The sequence below is a fragment of the Geospiza fortis genome, unplaced genomic scaffold (genome assembly GCF_000277835.1).
Source record: "Geospiza fortis unplaced genomic scaffold, GeoFor_1.0 scaffold41, whole genome shotgun sequence".
Lineage (NCBI taxonomy): Eukaryota > Metazoa > Chordata > Aves > Passeriformes > Thraupidae > Geospiza > Geospiza fortis.
The window spans coordinates 15,667,104-15,687,626 of record NW_005054299.1 but is presented as its reverse complement, the minus strand read 5'-3'; the positions used below and the strand labels follow the sequence as shown (position 1 = coordinate 15,687,626).

Below are 20,523 nucleotides of genomic sequence, written 5' to 3'. Positions count from 1 at the left end.
GAGGGCCCGCCTTGGGATATAAAGTCCTGTCTGCCGCCTCCCCGCACTTCTGCCGTTCGTCTGCCCGCTGCCTGCAAGAGCCAAGGAAAGGGCTCCCACGGCTGGTACCATCACAGACCTATGATCATCACAGTCCAGCCTGTGACCAAACACCACCATGCCAACTAGACCATAGCACTGGGTGCCACGTCCAGTCTTTCCTTTAAACACCTCCAGGGATGGTGACTCCACCATTTCCCGGGCAGCCATTCCAATATCTAACCACCCTTTCTGTGAAGAAATTCTTCCTAGTTATTCAAGCTAAACCTGCCATGGCACAGTTTAAGGGACTACGACTACACAGTCGTAGTCCTGGGCCTGTCATAGTCTGTCATGATACTCCAGCAATTCCACAAGGATGGGTTTGCTTCCCAGTACGAGCGTCTCTCCGTCCCCACCGCCAGCCGCGGTACCCGGCGTTAAGGGCCCTCAGGACACAGCCTGCGAAAGGCATTTCTTTTCCCCAGCAAAACCCCCAACGGACAGCAGCTCTCCAAACTACAGGAATTATGTTGAAAATTTAGTCACTTTGTTGTGTGCTGAGATCCTTAGACGTGCTCTCGTTTCTCTGAATATGATGAACATTGGAAGCATGGCAGTGCAGAGCCCAGCCCCACCGCAGAGCCAGCTGCTATCCAAAGCGGACTGTGAGAGAGGATTCTGCCACTGACTACCGCTCCCGAGGCTCTGGAACGCCGGCACACAAGGTGACAGCGATCCCCCGGGCTGGGCGGCCAGCAGATGGCCACACTGTGCCCAGAAGTTCCTGTCAGAAGGAATGTGTACGGCAGGAACGCTTTGCATGGAAAGTACAACGGAATCCAGAACAGAAATCATCCTGGAAGTTCGGAGAGCTCATAAGAAAAATTGTGTTGCAAAGCACCTGCATGGGATTGAATGTACTTAAAGATTTATTCACAAAACAGCTTATTTATTATTTATTATTATTTGCAAAGTAAAAGTGAGAAAGAGAGGAATAAAAATTGAAGTGAGATATTTTATTAAGACAGATTATTGTGCCTAGGAAGAAACTTGAAACGACCTTCTGTAACACTGCCTTAATTTTTGTTCTTTTAAAGAGTCTATTCAGTTCTCCAGAACCCATAGTTAAAAATGTTATTTGCATCTCACCTGTTCTGTAAAACATACCAAAATACTTACCTGACTGTGGGTGAGAGATAGGCCTGTATATCAAATTAAACCAGGAACAAGCCAGTCTTTAATCTGCTTCACAGTTAAATGTGCTTCACAATTGTGTGTATTGTCTCTTGTTCCTGTGCATTTGCAGAACATGTGATTTTATTATTGATTAAAAAATATATAAAATAATTTTTACTTTCTAGATTTTGAGTTTATCTGGTCCTTAGAGGTATCATTAATTAAGAACAACTATCAGACTTATCAGGCAGTTGTACTCCTTAAGATATATTTAACATCTCAGACCTCATTCTAAGCTCTTGGCTGTAATCAGTAAGTTTTTTTCCAGTGTATGGAAGACGTTTTAGAAACTATTTGCAGAAAATAGATTTGTGCTTTATAGAATCTGGATGACAGGCAAGAAATTCAAACTGCAGCTGCTGCCTCCATTCATATGTAATGAAGAAATCAGAACTCTGATGAACCACTGTATAATTTGCTCCACAAAGTTGTTTGGTTCCTTCATTATTGACATAGTATTGGGCTTTTTGATTTGATGTCACAGGGTATTTCTTCCTCCAAGAAGAGGCCAGTAGTTAGTTATTAGAAACTGCACTTGAGGAAGTGTCTTCACAGAAGAAAATTTCTACAATAGCACAGCTGACACTAGCATTCTGCATATAACAAAACTAAGAGTCTTCAAGGAACTCTTACTGAGGCAAGTTTGAAGCCCTTTAGAAATTACTAAAATGAGATTTGAAAATAACAGAAGTTACAGACTTAGAACATATTGTTCTTACAGTATACACTTCCCAAAAAAGTGGAATTTTCAAAACTGTGTGGTAAAAAAACCACCACACTTTGCTCAATAGGTTGTTTGTAGGCTGATATTCTGAAAAATGTGGGGTTTTTTAACATAGCTGCAACATAGCACCTGGAATAATTTCACCAGTGTTGAGAGATGGATTTTAGTTAAATTGTATTTTTCTGCCTTCACCAGTACATGTATTTCCTGTTTTATCATGATACATAGAATAAAAAATAACTTAGGGAAAGTTGCATAACTGCCTTCTCCAGAGCCATATGAACCCTTGTAGGAAGCAGACTGGATTTCACAAGTTCACAACGTATTTGGAAATTTGCAGAAAGATGGCATGATTGGGGGGAAAAAAAAACCCAACAACAAAAACCCCCAAAACAAAACAAACTCCACCCAAACAAACAAACAAAAACCCCAAAACAAAAAACAACAACAAAAAACCAACCAACCAACCAACCAACCAAAAAAAAAACCCAACAAAAAAGAAAAACCCCCACCACCCAACAAGTTTTAACTTACTTTTTTCTCACTTTTCTCTAGCAAACTTAGAGCACTAAAAGACAGAAATAAACATCTGAGATATACCAGCATCTAATGCTGGGCATGCAGCCTTGTCTCTCCTCCTTGGTTGGAATGGGAAGAATTTAATGAGTCCAAGATAAACTTCAGTCCACAGTATGCTGCCAAAACCAAAATCTCTGTAGATTTCAAAATAGCAAATGGTGGAATATGTTTTTTTCATGCTCTTCTTTCTTCACTGATTTTAATTTATCTGATTATCTCCTCTACAAGAATAAAATATTTTCATGTCTGTAACCTACACACAAAATTACCAGTAGAAATCATTTTAGTGGTTCAAAATCTACCTCCAAGCAGTAGTATTTCAGCCAAAGAGAGGTAACTTGGATAGACACCAGTAATGTCTTTCTGTCCTAAGGAATTATTCCTTGACAGAAGCAGGAATAGCCCACATGCTTCTGTCCAAAACGCTGGGATTTTTTCCTCCTTGCTGTATTGATTTTTATTTGGATGGTTTGTTTTAGCAGTGATTGACATGATGATGTGTGGAAGGCAGTGGTCATGGCTGTTTTTTGGGAGACCCCCAATGATGCCAGATATGTAATATTAAAATTACTCTTTAAAAAATAAAAGTTTGATTAATTTTATCTTCAGGATGTAACTGTAATAACAGAACACACCCCATAGCTGTAAGCAGTCCAGATGCAGCCTCAAGACAGAGAATTACAAATGGTAGGGCAATGGGGATAAGAAATTATATTGTTAACTCAGAATTAACAGCAGCACTCTCCCCCAAGCAAAAGAAAAGCCATTTTGAGGCCAAGCAAATTTGCTCCAAAATTTTCAGGACTTCCCCATGACCACCAGAATTAGTTATGCGAAAACTCCTGGTTTTCACCATGATCTAGCAAGACTAGGATAAGCACACACTTTCAGTTTAAGCACATTTATTTAGGAAGTAGCACTTCTGTTTACATTAGTTTTAAGAACTTGAGTTATGTTCTTTAGAAACTGATTTATTTACATATTTATTGTTCCATCATCTGGTGTACAACACCTGATGTTTTTAAATGTTTTTTTTTTTAACCAGCAGCAATTTAATAGGCTTCAAGTTTAATGAAAAGGCTTTTAGTTTTGGACATTTTATCTGATAAACAGAGAAGAAAACAGTAATAACAGGACAAACAAAACATTTTATTGTAAGCTAAAGCTATGTGACTGCTCGTCATGCTTTTTTACATTACTATTAGTAAAATGGTGTTTAACATTTCAGAAAACATTCTTAAAAGAACAATGAAACAAAAGTGCTTCTAAACAACAAAATGCAAAAATGAATCCCATCCCAGACTGGAGTTGTCCAATATATTTTACAGGGGTGGGGTATGGTGTTTTGTCTTCACCTTTGGTTTTCATCACTTTAATACAAATTTCTCAAAAATACTGACTAGCCCTTCAGACGACTAAAAATGGGAATCGTGGCAAAACCAGCTTCTGTGTTTGCAGTCCCTGTGACAGGTGTGCGACTATTAGACAAAATGCTTTCTTCCCCACTTCTAATGGGAGAGAATCCTGTACAACTGAGAGGCACACCCCGGTATCTTTGAGCACTGCACCTGTATTAACCAACTACGGAGCACCGACCTTTAATCCTCAAAGCCACTTCTCTGAAGAAAGGGTTTTTTAAGAAGTGTGTTTTATGAAGGCAAGGAAAGTCTTACAGCAAAACAAGGCTCTTCACCATAGTTTCCAGAAGTAATGTCAAGCATTTTCAAATTAAAACATCAGACTCTGAAGAATCTGCAGTGTTGAGCCAGTACGTTGAATGCACCGGAGGAGTGTGTACCTTGCCAATTATTGCTGAACTCAGGAGGTAGTTATTGACAAGGTAAGAAGTTTCCACTCTCAGACAGTTAATGATTTACACAAAAAGCAGGAAAAACAGAATACACATTTCCCCATATTTTACAAGATGATTTTGTATTTGCAGGAAGTGACAGCTTAACTTCCTCATCCTGTGGAATTATAATTGCCGTAATTAAAAGATACTGAAAATTATAATTAAATAAGAAATTCTAAAAAAAAATAGCTGATCAATTGGTCATTTCTTAGGATAGCTGCAGATCATCCTAAGCATGAAAATTCACATAAGTCAGTAAAACAACATTCTTCAACACTAAACAGCAGCTCAAGAGAAACTAATAATAAAACTGCCTCTAATTAGCACAATGACTGAGATAACTAGTTGCATTGACTACCTGCTTGCTACTCTTCATTCCATTTTTGATATCTGGTAGAAACCCCAACAACTTAAAGAATCACAAAAGCTTGAGGGCACCACAGAAAATGAATGAAAACCTGGTCAGGTACAGTAGCACTGGCCCCCTCCCAAAGCTGCCACATGCAGAAGCATCACTAAAGCACTGGAGAAGCTAGAGAAGCACGTCCTAGGCACAGCTATGCATCATCCATGTCTTGGGCAGGAAAGTACTAAGAAAATCTAGGGCACCAAGTCTCACCACAGGGGATGAAGGAAACCCTAAGGAGAATGCTGCTTTCCAGTTCAGAACAGATGTCTCAGTTCCATTTGCCAGCATATCTGACTTCAGTATTCCCAGTCCAAAGTACTTAAATTTCACAAGAGGGACATGATAGCAATGCAAAGCAGTGCTAAATCCCACTTGTCTAGAATAGAAAAAATACTATTTATTCTACACCAGAAGGTAAGGTGAATTGAGTTATATGTATAAAAACTGTCATTTTAAAAACACGTGAGAATGGAACAGAAAAACCAGCGATAGTCTCTAATTAGTGCAGTGACAACACACCTCAGTTCAGAGATCCCATTCTTACTCATTTTAAGTGTTATTATCACATTTGTTACCTACATAAAGTTGCAGGGCCATATTCAACAGAACAGTACCTAGCAATGGGCTTTGAGTCAGCAATACATCTCAGGGGCACAATGCCTATTTCTGATACTCTAAAAGCTGTAAAGTCTAAGAAACTAACAAGACAGATTTATTTGTGCATAAATATCCTAGTTTAAGGCTTATCTTTAGTATTCTGTATTGATTTTGTCTTTGCATACGCAGAGAACCTGTACAGGTTTGCTGTAGTCCACAGAAAAGTCAACATTAGCAAAGGGAGCATCATAACACAGAAAATATTCTCATTTTAAGGAGAAAGAGAAATCTACATACTATTCTTCCAGTATGTTGAAAGACAAAAAATGTGGCTCCTGCTTAGCAAAAACAGGAAGATATATGAAGAAGGTTGTTCGAAAAACACAAGGGGTTTGGGTTGGTTTTATTTTCTCCCTCCAATAACTTCTACACTTGAAAGTCAGTAAAACACACTGGCAGTGAGCCAGACAAGCTGCTTACTAATCATGTCAAAAAAGTGGGTCAAGTTGCTCATTCACTAGCAGTGGGCAGATTCACAGAAAATAAAAGGGGGGGAAGGGGGCTGGAAAGAAAAAAAGAAAGGAAAAAATCAGTCCAGAGAGCTAATGAACTGCTAGTCTTCACAAAAGTTAAAAGCACCCAAGCTGCTGTCCTGTTTATCCTAATTTGAGGCATTGTATTAGAACATAACCTGATTTTATGGAAAATACAGCTGGTAAAGTTCTGTGTAAGAACTACAGTCTTGGGAAATATGGGTAATTTGGGGTGGTTTTGGTTTTTTTTGGGGGGGGAGGAAGGTTTGGTGGTTTTTTTCCATTGTGGTTGTTTTTCCCCAGATCTGCTCTTATACATAGTTAATCCAACATACAGATGGAATCACTGAGCTGGGACTTAGTACATTTAAAATGAAGAGTAAGATGCAAGATAATGCCTTAAGTAGAACAGAATTACTGTTAAAAGACACTATTCAGAAAATAGCATAAGACAAGACATTTAAAGGAGATTTATGAACCAAACAGCACCTGGCCATGGGCCAAGAATCCAGCAGCTGTGGGGCAAACTGATGTTGCAGAACAAAATTTTCTTCTTTTTACTGTGTTCCAGCATTAATTTATAGGGCTGTAGTTCATCCACTAAGCAGAAAACAATCAGGCATAATAGAAGACCAAAAAGCAGCTGTACCAGTCACACAGATTCTCTTGACCTGAAATGGTTGCACAAATTAGTGAAAGGGCTGGTCCCTTTCTTTTTATGTAGCAGCTGGTGATTCTGACTCCTTGTGCTGCATACTGGTGCTGCTTGAGGGGATGAGGACCTCTAGCTCAACATTTCAGGTACCTATCCCATGCCAATGAGTATGCATTTGAAATAAATAACCAGTATGTCCCTCAAAATTAAGTGGACAAAACCAACAGTTTTGTAACAATCATTTAAAAACACTCAAAACCAGAAGCATTATCTTCAAAGTTCTCATTTGCAAAGGATCTCAAGGAATGTCTACCAGAGCTTTATGAATAAAACCAAGGCCCTTTCTTAGTTGTAGCTATGTGGCAGATGCTAATACAACAGTAATATTCATGCTTAGCAATATGAAGAATATTACAAATATGGATCAAGTCACTCAGGAATCTCCAACAACAGAGATGGTCTACTGAAGGCAGAGCTAAGGCAAAACAAGACATGAGACTTAAGAATCTGAAATCTTTTAGCATTTCTCCAGAAAAGTGAATCAGAGGAACCAAAGTCACCTTTCATTTACAAAAGACATACAAATTTGAGAGAGTCCTATCCTTAGAAGGCTAGAAGTAGTTTGGTTAGACTATTTCAAAAGGCATAATAGTAGAACACAATCTTCTCTTATTTGATCACTTTTAATCTTAAGATCAGTTAAAAGCATCTCTGGTTAAAAAAAAAAAATCCCAAACATATTGCATATGTGCATCTCAAAGGGATGACAGTTTCTGCTACTTCTCAATACCACACAGTGAGCACAGTCCTCTCAGAGTATTACTATACCTACAACTGCATCTCTCAGCTAGGGTTGTTTTTTTTTTCATATATACATATAATATATTATTTATAGTCAACTTTCAGGTAAGTAGTTCAAAAAAATAAGTTAAATGAAAAATTAAAACAAAATTTTCTGTTAAGACCAAAAGCAAACAACACTTACAACATATTTTCATTAAAACAACAATAAACAATTCGCAGTATCACTAAGTTGGGAGAGGTGTAAAAAAAAAAACCAAACCAACCAAAAAAACAAAGAACCCAACAACCCACAAACCTGCTTTAACAAGGAATTAGTGTTCTGCCTTGCAAACATCTGTGTTTAATCTGTGCAGAATTTGTAAACAAGATGTTGGGCCCTTAGAAGTAAAGGCAAAAATGCTTTCCTTTATTATGGTATTTAAAGGCTATAATTTAGGAGTTTGTTTTTTTAATAGCTTGTCATTTATATAATAAAAACAAGTATTTGTACAAAGATGCAGTTTCTTTTTAAAAAAGCAGATCAGTTGAGTGTTTCATACTTTAATATATAAACTGAAACATATGAAAGCTATAAAAACATTAATGTGTGCCATGTATTAAACATGTAGCCTCATATTTAAATGCTTACATGTGGAGATTAAAAAAATTATCACAATGGAAATTTTACTTTCAATTATCATAAAGAGACCAAAATACAGAGTAGAAACACGTCATTTCTGAAACTCAACAATTAGCATCACCTACTCTCTCAAACATCAGCTGGGTTCAAGTTGTACACTGTAAGCATAAGCTAACATTCTACCAATGAAAGCGTTACAAAATGCATTAAGAGAAAATACTGTCACTAAATGAGTATCTCAGTCTATTCTTTTATTTAGTAATTTTTCTTTTAAAAGGCAGTTTGAATTGGTTTTATAAGGTTGGGGTTTTTTGCTGTTCTGCTATCAAAGGTCTTCTTTAAACCTGCCCTGTGAACAACTCAGTCACATTACAACTAAACAAAAAGACAAATAATACCAGACCGGCTACTTTTAACAATTTAATAATCGTAAGTCCCCAATGCTGTTCTTCCACTCTACACAGGGAAATTGTTTTATTTGGCACATTAAGGATAAAAAAGTCAAAAAAATGAACTGCAGTTTACAAACCTCAAATTGAACATCATTGTTCCAAGTCCATTGTTCATCAATGTCATGGCAAAATTAAAAACAAAAAAACCCACACACACAACATAGGGAAAGGTTCTCCAATGATCAATATCATCAGAGCCTTGTAGCAGAAACAATATACATATATTAATGTTCAAACCAGAATCAGATTGCTAGGAATCTTACTTCTTTCAAGTCCTGTTGTGCTCTTACTTACAGTGTGTAAATCCTCGCTAAATGGCAAGGAGGCTTTGATGAACACATTTCACATTGTATAATTTTCTCTTAATCTCAAGTTTTAATACAGATACTTAAGTATCTGTCCTGTAAACTCTGGCTGCTTCCCAGTTGTCTGCACCAACTGCTCTCCCCAGGCAGGAGTGTTTCACTTCAAGTAGTGTCTCACACTGTGGTATCTCCAAAGTCCTTGTTCCAGCGAATGTACGCCTCCAGCGTCTGAGGGCTCAAACTGCGCTTGATCTTCTTCAGAGACTCTGTGAAATCTGACAGCTTGATGTTTCTCATCTAAACAGAAAATGAAAGACATCAGGGTCACAAGTGGTTTATGTACTTTGGTTTATAGAGGAAGTACTTGAGTATTCTTAATAAAACACATTCTACAAATGCTGCATCTTGATGTAAGTGATATAAGAACAAATTATTTTTGCAGAGAGAGTAGACATTCACTGCAACAACCCCCCAAGAATGTGGCAGAGTCTCCATTGCTGGAAATTTTGAAGATACGACTGGGCAGGGTGCTAAATAATCTCATCTAAGTTCCCTTTCCCACAAAAGCATGGACCAGGTGATCTTTCAAGGTCCCTTCCAAACCAGGGTGTTCTATTATTCTATGACCTGATGCAAGAGTCTGGTAATTTAAGACTACCAGTATGTACCATTTTAATAAACTAACACTTGCCAATAGTAAGATCTGCCTTGTTACTTAACAGCCCATTAGACTTTGTCATTTCTTCCTGTTTCAGTAGGTGGTGTGAGCTGGTGCATATGAGGACATCGCAACAAATTGTCACATACACTGTCATCCTCCTGCAACAAATCCTTCCAGCTTATAGCTTTGGCCACAACCTCAGGCTAAACACAAAAAGCAACTGAGAAATGAAGTTTTGCTTCATTTTCCCCTGTGTAACCGTGGTTTGCACACACACCTGAACAGAAACTTCTGTACACATGACCAATCACTTCCTTTTTTTTTTCATATTTACAGCTGCAGTTTGTGGTAAAGAGCTTAATCTTTCTCTTTATGATGGTTCATGTCAATGAATGCAAGTATTATACATGCACAAATCTGTTTTCATGTCAATGAATGCAAGTATTATACATATACATGCACAAATCTGTTTCAGGTTCTCCCTAAGTTAACCTCCTTCATGTAAAGATGGGGTGGAGGGAGTAGAAGTAATTTCACGTAATACTTCTGGGAATGTTCTTGGGAAGTAACACTGTGAGTAATTAAAAGTTGGGGCTCTGACATCATCAGCTAGTTAACAAATACTGCAGTTCAGTGTGAAGGAAAAGACAGGACAGTCAGCTGAAATTAAGAACAACAGACTTACTAACAGAAAAAGAAGTGCTCTGAAGCCTGAAAGCCAACAAACTACCCATGAACCTCTGACATCTGAGGACTGATCTTAATCTCTATTTCTACAGAATTTTCTTTAATGAAGCAGTGATTAAAAAGGATAATACCCCTTAAAATTCTCCTATTTTGTATGATACTACACATAAAAAAGGGACCTTAATAGTTTCTAGTGAGAAAACCTTCTATTCAAAGGGGAATATAACAGCTGCTAAAACAGCTTACCTCACTGGCAGACATGTTCTTCACCTGTTCTGGTTTTAATTCTGTAAAAATAAAAATAGATGAGTGAGTTTCGTAAGAAAACTTTCCTCACTTCTGACAAATAAAACATTCTGGAAAAAGACCCTGCAGTTAAAAATTATACCTTTCTGCCTCAACACAGTCTTCTGCAAAGAAAGGTATATGGTGTTTTTACATCCTTCCTCCCATTTATCAGCTCCTCAACCAGGCTGCTCCCACACTCAGTTACTGCAGGTGCAGCACAAAGTGATAGCAGAATTATTCCTTTTTCCTAAAGTATGGAAAACCGCACACAAGCCAACAGAGCTACCTCCCCAATATTAATTGTGGTATCCACAACCTCCCTACTGAATTTCTGGAAACAGAAGGTACAGAACACTGAAATAAAATCAGGCAGGGCACATCACAGTGCTTCTTGCCCTATGGGCACTCATGGGATCTGAACATTCTTGCATCATTCACCAATTTTTTTTTTTTGTAACTTGCAATAATCTCACGGTATCAACATGTAACAGCAAACATTTTGCTAGGAGAGTACAAGAAAAAACCTAGACAGGATTGGCAAGAATAATATCACAAAACATTTTTTAAAATGTATTGTTTTATATGGAAAAAAGGAGCAAGTGAAAGAAATGTGTTGCACAATGTTACATGGTCTCTTCTTGAAATGGACTTGCGTGTGACGTGAGTTGTCAGCAAAGTAAAGCTTGCATACCTAAATGCATACATTATTAATTCCACCACTCTAAATAAATATATTCAAATTCTTAGGAGACACGATGTCTCTTATGAGAGCCATTTAATGCAGTTCTGTTTCCCAGTTATTATGCAGGATTGTAAAAGATGTGCTTTACAAATTCAGCAGCTGAAAGAAAATGTGTAAAAAACATTACATTCCAACAGCTGCTTTCAAAAGAGATTGTGCACTGGCAAAAATGCATGCTACAGGATTTAAAAAAATAGTAACACAAACACACCCACAAAACATGAACAGATCTCTCCTCCCCATAAATAATTTAAGAGAGTTGTAACAATTTTTATTTACACATAATAGGCTGATATTACAGAACACTTCTGCTCTGCCTGCCTTTAGTACCTTTCTATAAAGTAGGACAGTATGTCTACAAACAGAAAACTAACACCAAATCTTCACAATCTTTTCTACACAAAAACCCTGCTACTGATCTCCACTAAACAAGATCAGTTCCCTCAAAGGCGGCTACTGGACACATAAGTAGCTAGTTAAAGAGAACAAAGAGAGGAGGTGTTGGAAAAAAGTATTCACATTAAAACTGTGGGGTGTTCCTAGTTAGACATGTCCGAGAAAGAACAAATGTAAGTAAAACTCTAGATCATTCACAGTTGTCATCTGGACCACAATTCATCATTAAGAGATAAAAATATAAAAAGCTATGCCATTCAAACTGTATCTAGAAAAATCCCATAAAATAGCTTGTTTCAGTTTTCCTTCCCTTAGACTTCAAAGACATCTGACTCTTTTATAAAGGCAAGTAATGCAATCAGCAATTGCTATTCAAGTAGTAATTTAGCTACAACAGAACTGACACCAGCCTCAGAAAGACACTAGTTAAAAACCCTACAAAACAGTGAGAAACACTTCACACTGCTTTTCTCCTATGACACAAAATTTTTCTTTTTCACATGGTGAGATGCTGAAGGGTTTTGCGTAAGTAAATCTTATAAAGATGCTATTATGAATAATAGACTAAAATCCAATGAAAAAAGTTAAATTTCAGAGGTTTGAGAATTATAAAGATGCAAGAAAATATAACTCTAATGTCAAAACCTCAATAAAATCTCTGCAGCTTACCTCGAATGGGGCCAAGTGCTGCATCCTTCGCTAATGCAGTTAGGTCACTTCCAGAGTATCCATCTGTCATTCTTTGGCAAAGGAAAAAGTGGGGTCAAGGAGGAAGCAAAAAAACTAAAAACCTGCTTCAAATCAATTTAATTGCAGATAATCAAAGTGTTATTTAATCAGAAGAAGTATTACTTAGATGTTATTTTTCAAGTTTAATAAATCAGAAGTGTGTTCAGTTTAAGTGATCTATATTTCACTGTAAGTGATCTTTCACAGATTCAATTTAAAGTACAGATATTCAAGTTCCAAATAACATTCTAGGAAAAAAAAAAAAGCAGCACCTAGGATTTGTAGATGAAAACTGATCCAAATCACATTTACTATTTCTGTAGGAGATTTCTGTACCAGTAGTTTATCAACATTTGTCAATTACCATAAAACCAAAACCTCAATTGTCCTGTACACTCTGCAGGAGCGGTTCCAGAATTAGACTTAATATCCAAGTTAACCAGGGAAACACTCTGGAGGATAAAGGCCTCCACTGAACCAGGAAGCCACCAAGACAAAATGCCAACATAAGTGAAAACGAGTAGTACAGGTTACCTAAAGGGAAACTTAAAAACTAAACCAGCACCCTTGTAAGAACAGTGGCTAGCTGCAGCAACAAGAGCTTAGTCTTCTGGAGCTCATAAAGTCTGTCACAGTTTATAGAGAAAGTTGCAGAGGGGCAAAGGAACACAAAATCATAATGGAAGTTAAATACTTCTCTCTTTCAAAACAAAGAAAAGATGGAAAAAGAAGCAGGCAGGATGCTCAACTTTTACATTTTCTCTAAATCCTTTAAAAAAAGTGTACTCAAGTTGCATTTGTAATTTGGTTCTTATAATTGCAGTTAGAACACTGATACTGTGTTTTTCCTCCAGTTAGCTATTACTGCAGCCTAAATGTGGCCTGAGCTAACAATCTTCAAACACAGAGGGAATATAATCAGTTGGATTACACATCAACTTCTGCAACATCACTAGGAGGCTGACAAATGCTACATCCAAGACTGTACTAACCTCTGCTGTCCTACCACAAGGAGAAACAGACTGAAGTACATCCATCTGCCTATCTTTGTTTCTCACAGAGTGTCTTCACTCCTTCCTGCTCTAGCTGCTTTTTAGTCTAATCTCCTTCACACAAATTATTAGATTTAGGTGACTAACAGCAGTACTGTGTGAATCTCAAAGATGAAAAACATAAACCAACTCTATTTCGTAAGAGGAGGGAAAAATTAACCCACATTTTCCCAATCAAATTTGAAAGTGAAAAGAACCTAAAATTATCCAGCGCTTGCTCTGCTACGTTGGTAATACATTCAACAAGCCTAGCAAGTCACCAGCAAAGAGAACTTGCCTTTTATGTGAAACGAATGCCAAGTGCAAAACTGGTGCTATCTTTTTGCATAAGGGAGGAGAGCTGGACTCCTTGAGGGACGGGTGGAAAGAAGCATCCCTCCTCCCTCCTCAAAGGAAAGAGCTGATGAGCATGTTTCAACAACAGAAACCTGACTGGGTGTATCCTATCTATGCATATATAAAAACACTTTCATACAGCCTGATGCATATATAAAAACACTTTCATACAGCCTGACAGGGAACCGAATGCATGAATTCATGTTGTTGCTGTTGGATGATTTACATTAGTTACATTTTGAATGAATTAAACAGTCTGAATGAATGCAGTAGAGGAATATATTTATTTAGTATGGTTACAAAATACTTACCTAGCTAGTTGAGCCAACTCTTTTTGGGTTAATGGACTTCCTTGCTTGCTTAGAAGATTTTTAAGCAAAATCAATCTTGTCTGAAAAGAAGATAAAATTATCAAATGTAAAAGTCGTTTTCACGGAACATTTAAAATTGTGTTGCAAGAACAGAACTACACTTTTGTCAGTTTTGCTTTTGTGCTTCACCAGTTTAAACTTGCCCATAGTGCTTGTGCAATTAGACTGTGCAGTATCATCTCTTCAGGAGCAGAGATAAGGACTGGGTAAAAACAAGACCAAGAACCTAACTACTAGAAGAATTAGAACCTTCATCAAAATTCCTGATCTCCTGTTGAACTGACAAACATTAGGAAAATTACTTCTGTCTTTTGCAATAAAACACTCTCCTTCAGCCAAACAAACATGCTCCTCTAAGTCCTCCTTCAGACTTGCCCACGTCTGCCAGTCTGTAAGCAACACCTCACTAGTCAAGAAGTACTGAGCAGCTACCACCAGATTTGCTACTAGTATGAGTGAAAAAAACCCCACAAATCTTAAAATAGTTCTCAGAATAAATGCACAGTGTGTATGGTCAAGGTAAGCCAGAAATTAGTTCATGGAACTGTAATCATCCACAAGGATAAGTTAAGAATTGCCTGTGTCTTAAAAATGTGAATGGAAAACAGTACTTACCTCCTCGTTTGGTAAAGACACATATACCCGTTTGGTGAAGCGTCTGAAAAAAAACCAAATATGTATACATTGTTCACTCTATTCTGTAACTATTTAGCCCATACAAATCTAACATTTGGTTTGGTTAAGTGACAGAATTTCACTTTCATCATCAAATTCTAGGAAGCAGAACCGGAGATTTTGAAAAAACCAACAACAACCAAACAAAAAATATGTAGAAGCTACTGGTGCCACCTTACTCTTATCTGAATTTATAAGATTTCTCCCAGAGGGGAAACACTCTAAAGGCAGAAATACCACTGGCTACCAGCAATGAAATGAAGCCGCTCTTAATTTTTACACAAAAAAGTCTTTGGAATAATTTCTTCAGGCAATGCTGACATATCTATTTTCCTCAATCAAGAATGAAAAGAGAATAAAGTATGAGTACTTTTAACAAAAAAGCCCTAAGGCAAATCTACAGCAAGATCTGTAATTGCATGGGATGTCAGAGGACAATATTCACAGAGAAGAAATACTAGATTTCTGGTCAATCTGGAATACTGATCAAATTTTCTCCTTTATTTTGCCATTAAGATCCAAATAACAAAAAAGCAAAATATTAAATTAAAGAAATTTAAAAACCACTGATGGGACCTCAACAGGTACTACTGTTTCAGACTATTCCAAGATGACCATGATTGTGCAGATGCATCTCAAAAGAAAAGAGCCCCTCTTTGAGAGGTTAAATAATTTGGCCTTGCTGAACAGCTTTTACATATTACAAAATTTCACCAACACACTAGGCAAAACCTGTTCTTCATAATGAATATCATCTTAGTGTATATTCAGAAAAAGATGTTTTGATACCTGAGAACAGCATCATCAAGCTCCTGAGGCCTGTTTGTTGCTCCCATCACAAGTATTCTGTCCTCTCCAGAAGACTGCACCTATATAATGTGAGAAGGCAAGCCAGCTCTCAGTTTACACAGTCTACATTATGCAGAAATACAACAAAACCAGTTAGAGACTTGCCATGGATTCAGCACACTGATGGGATCTTTTTATATATATATATATATATATGTATATGTATATGTGTGTGTGTGTGTGTATATGTATGTATGTACGTATATGTTTTGGGTTTTTTCCCATTAACGTAGGTTTAAAATATTCTTCAGATAATTGTAAAGTCAAACCAGGAAAATGTAAAAAAAAACCCAAAAAACCAACAAAACCAAAATAAAAAAAAGGCTTTCTGGAAAATCTGAGACTATAAAACTATAAAAGGCACTCATAAGTTTAGTCACCAGGACATAATTATGTTGAAAAAAACAGAGACATTCTGCTGTTCTGGGGTTTTTACACCAAACATTGTTTTGAAGCCTATAGGGTGAGAATCAAAACTTCAAACTAAAGTATAGCCAGAACTACAAAATCAGAACAGAGATCCATCTAACACAGGTCTTGCATGAATCCAGTAATCAAAACAGGCTATAAAATAACCATAATAGCAGAAAGACACAGCAATTTCCTTCCCAATTCACTCGTTTTATACCCCAGAATATGGGGACTTAGACCTTCCAAACTTTAGAGAAAACTCTGGGTTATCAGACATTATTCGCTTAGTGTTCAATTCTTCATAGATTCAGGTTCACTGCTACCATACCATGTTCAAAAGGTTCACCAAAAATACCCTATGACATAGTTACTCTTTAAATATTAAGTCAACACACTCTACATTATGCTTATTTTTCCCTTTTCATTTTAAGGGAAAACTCTGCATGTGTGTGTAAATAATCTCTGCATATCACTGTCACATTGCATTATTCATCATGATTCATCCATTTTGGAGTTTTTCCCAACCTTGCTGCCTCTCCATGTTGTTATCTGCTCCTCCTGTACCTCATTACTATTGCTTCACCACTGTAGCAATAATCCCTTGTGCTAATGGAACACAAACTAAAATTATTCACTACAAGAACAGCGCTGTGACGGAAAAATACTCTGATCTCATTTGTGTCTGTGTCCCACTATGAAATCCAGTTCTTCTTCCTGGGTATTGCATTCATGCCATTAAATACATCTTACTGAATTCTATCTTCTCTAGCTTATGATACCAAGAAAAAAGTTATAATTCAATAAAAGGTGTACTAACACAGAAATGAATCTTTCTGATGTGTCAGAACTGTGTATACATGAGATACATATATATAAACATATACATATATATATAAAATCTAAACTGGTCTCTTGGAAATCCTCATTCCTCAAGTCTCACCCCTGGACAGTGCATGCTTGTGACATACACTCCTTTGACACCAAAAACTATTTAAAAGACATTTAATCTTGTTTTGCTTTGCAGAAGTGATTCATGAAGCCATGCAATTGCAAACATGGATTCAGTTCTCCATGACCCTGAAATGTCCCTCTTGCCCTGTAAGAACAGCTGTCCTCACAGCTCCTTTATTACTGCCATCTGTTATCCTTTCTTCTCTGTCCATAATCTTCCAAGACATTATTACAGCTCATGTCCAGATCACTACCTTTCAGTCCATCAGTGCATCTTCCAAAATATCACAATAAGCAGGTAGAAAATTAAGAACAACCAAAAATAGCTGTTTGCCAATTATGGTGAGGTGGGAGGGAGGCTGAGCTAAGCCCCAGCAGCCAAACACTTTGTAATTCACCTATAGGTTTTACTGGCACCCACTGCATTTACCCAATTTAGCTAAATCAAACAATACCAAGATTAAATACTTACACCATCAAATTCTATTAAAAATTCTGTTTTTAGACGCCTGCTAGCATCATGTTCACCTTCTCGTCTTTCACACAAAAGGCTATCAACTTCATCTAAAAAACAAAGAAATACACTTAACTAAGCATACAACATCAAAGTATTTGTATTTGCCTAAGTTCCTTTGCTAATGTAAGGCCCCATTAAGGAAGACCAGATCTTCATTCTTTAGGAGACAGACAGATCTTAGGAAAGTTTAAAAACTTGCGTGATGTGTTGGCCTTTGAACAGGTAATGCCAAGCACAAATGAGAGGGAAAAAAAAAATCTTTCTGATGATAAACTGCTACTCAGGACAAGCAAACTATATTTTCACGTTTGAAGTTTAATGGACTCACTCTGTAAAGGTAGTACAGTATTTTTCTTTTAGAGAGCACCTCTTCCCACTATTACCACCAACTAAATAACATAACAGTAATCTAACATGCTTTATATGAACTACTGATTGCCAAGCAGGTCATATCTGAGACAGTTGTCCTGAGCTGCAAAATTACCCAGAAGAAGTTTACCCAACTATTCCAATAGTTAACTACTTACTAATCTTTGGTAAGTAAGATTATTTAAGAAAGTAAATAAAAGTTAAAATTTAAGCTCTTACCAATAAAAATTATAGAAGGTTGAAGTTCTCTGGCTACTGCAAATAGAGCACGCACCAGTTTCTCCCCTTCACCCACCTAAAATAACAATAAACTGGTTTTTAGGGGGTTAAAAATTTTTACTACAGGACAGCTAACAGAAGGACCTACAGAAAATCTTCCTAGTAACCTACCACACTCAGTCCATTTATACATATTCAGATTATCACTGGTTCAGTACATACAATGGAATTGTTTACATCTTAAAAGAAACACTACACCTTCTCTTATGATCACAGCTGAGTTAACTGTCAAGAGATTTTGGTGCCTAAATTACCAGAGTGAAAGAGAGCTGGGACCAAACTAATTCCCTTTTTAAGGATGGAAAATCCCACACCCACTCATCTGCATTACTGCCATTGCCAAGCTGAAAAAACCTTTGACACTGCTTTATCACAAGCACAAACCAAAATTTTTTTTTACTTCACTAGGCATTTTTTAAAAACTATGTTCATTATAGGCTAACAGTTCACCAAGGACTCATGAGAAGTCTCTGGCTTTCTTAAGCCCTAATTAAAGCATGGGTGTTTTCAAGTGAACGTATTTTAGAGCCACTACTTACATATTTTGAAGTCAGACTCGCTGCACTGATGTTAAAGAAAGTAGCATTTGATTCTGCAGCAACTGCTTTGGCCTAGGAAAGCAGGGAAAAACAAAAACACTTTTAAAAGCTATCATATGGAAGATAGTTCTCTCAATCTACAGTGACCTCTCATGTCCTGATGGACAGTTTTGAAAACCCCTATTTCTGCAAAGGGTGCACCTTGCAAATGGTTCAGAAAACTTCTGTCCAGGTCACTTGCAAATAAGAATGGCTATGCAGTCAAACCAACAGAGAAATTTCCAGACTCCCATAGACTTTTCTAATCCCCTTAGCTCCATAGCCAACTACAACTTGCTATGGAAGAATAAAATTCTTCATTTCCTTTCAATTTATCCTGAATAGAAATCTAAGCCAGTTTTAACTAATTTAGGGTGGTAATTGAAGGCATCGGTTGGAACAAATCACATAAAAAAATACGGTGTTTTTTCCCCTTCTTTATCTATGCAAAAGCTGTTTTCAGAGGAAAGCTAGGGAAAATAATCAGTTGGAATGCTCATTCAGACTGCCCTCTCCTTTAACAGTTTCACCATATTCAAGAAATTATGATTCCCTGCTTATAGAATCTAATTTTAGTGATTGGCAATTATATTCCAGTATGTCAAACATAACAGATGAGCCTACATGAGCTGCTCTGCATTCACACTCCTGCACTTGAGAGCTGATCCAGCTCCAGTGTCAGCAGGAGTGCAGCTGCAGCCACACCATGTGATCAGGACGATGTGCCCGGCTCAGCCACATCAGGACACTCGATGCTCCCTGCCTGATGTACAGCCATGGAGCTCCAGTTCCCTCCATTTAGCACACCAGGCTGAGGAAAAAAGCTCTGGCTAGGCAGCTCCACAGCTCTTACACTCTTTGCACAGCAGGGTGCAAGTGAGACAATATCTTTTTTTGGTACTGTGCTCTCTCCCCATTTCCAAAATGTACTTCTAGTACGTTTCAGTGGAGAGCAGATAATTTCTGATCAATCACTGCTGTGTAAAACAATGAACCCACTTCCTTTTGCTCTTGCTGAAAATGAAACCTGGACTTGCTGGTTTAAGTTTTAAAGTATTACTTGTCATAATGAAAATAATTAAAGAGAGAACAGTTTAGCAATTCCCTCTGTAAAATCCGGGGTTAAGAACAATTTTGCTGTTTTATATATAAAATGACACCGTACTATATATTCTGTAAGAATGTACAGTTTACTAGTCCAAACCCCAAACTGAAAGCTACCCCTTGTGGGTACATTTTAAGCCCACCAACTCATGCATGAAGTGATTTTCTCACCAACATTGTCTTCCCATTTCCTGGTGGGCCAAACAGCAATAAACCACGTGCAGGAGCTCTCAGACCTGTAAATAACTGAAAAGAACATCATCATGAGTTATCATCAAAGACTTGAATATAATGTTACTTTACCTTTGCAAGAAAATGGTTTAAGACTGAGGACACTGTCTAGCACTGATAGTAACAGTAGCAGTGAGTGCCACAACAGTGCAGGCTTTGAGAGAACTACACTCTGTTACTAACTTGACCTAATGCACACCACTATTGTTTCCCACGCAGCAGCTAAATTATGTTGTAATTGTTCTGTGCCTGGATGCACTGTGCAAGCAGTTTAAAACACTTTCCACAAGACAGACTAGCCTATCAAGTTTAAAGCATCAATTCCAGTTAAAAAGGGAGTAATGAAGGTGTACAATAGGTGAGTTAAAGTAGTGTTCTTACTAATTCTATATGGAAAGAACTCCTTCATCTTTCCTTATTAAATTAAACTTGAGAAGACAAGCTTTCAACAAAATTACTTAAAATATTACTTAACAACCACCTACTCTCTCTGTGCTACTGACAGTCATCT

General features: G+C 37.3%; 1 protein-coding gene across 2 annotated transcripts in view; it reads right to left on the bottom strand.

Annotated features, from left to right (window-relative positions):
* Positions 1–3,445: 3,445 nt before the first annotated feature.
* The window catches only part of SPAST (spastin), a 38,423-nt gene continuing 21,345 nt past the window's right edge, over positions 3,446–20,523 (bottom strand). For both annotated transcript variants that reach the window (XM_014308381.2, XM_031059212.1), the window contains exons 8-17: positions 19,953–20,027; positions 18,639–18,710; positions 18,040–18,115; positions 17,407–17,498; positions 15,513–15,592; positions 14,664–14,706; positions 13,989–14,068; positions 12,230–12,300; positions 10,381–10,421; positions 3,446–9,083 (exon numbers count right to left, since the gene is read on the bottom strand). In XM_014308381.2, the coding sequence (XP_014163856.1) occupies positions 8,961–9,083; positions 10,381–10,421; positions 12,230–12,300; positions 13,989–14,068; positions 14,664–14,706; positions 15,513–15,592; positions 17,407–17,498; positions 18,040–18,115; positions 18,639–18,710; positions 19,953–20,027 (753 nt within the window). In that variant the 3' untranslated portion in view covers positions 3,446–8,960. The remainder of the gene's footprint in view (positions 9,084–10,380; positions 10,422–12,229; positions 12,301–13,988; positions 14,069–14,663; positions 14,707–15,512; positions 15,593–17,406; positions 17,499–18,039; positions 18,116–18,638; positions 18,711–19,952; positions 20,028–20,523) is intronic.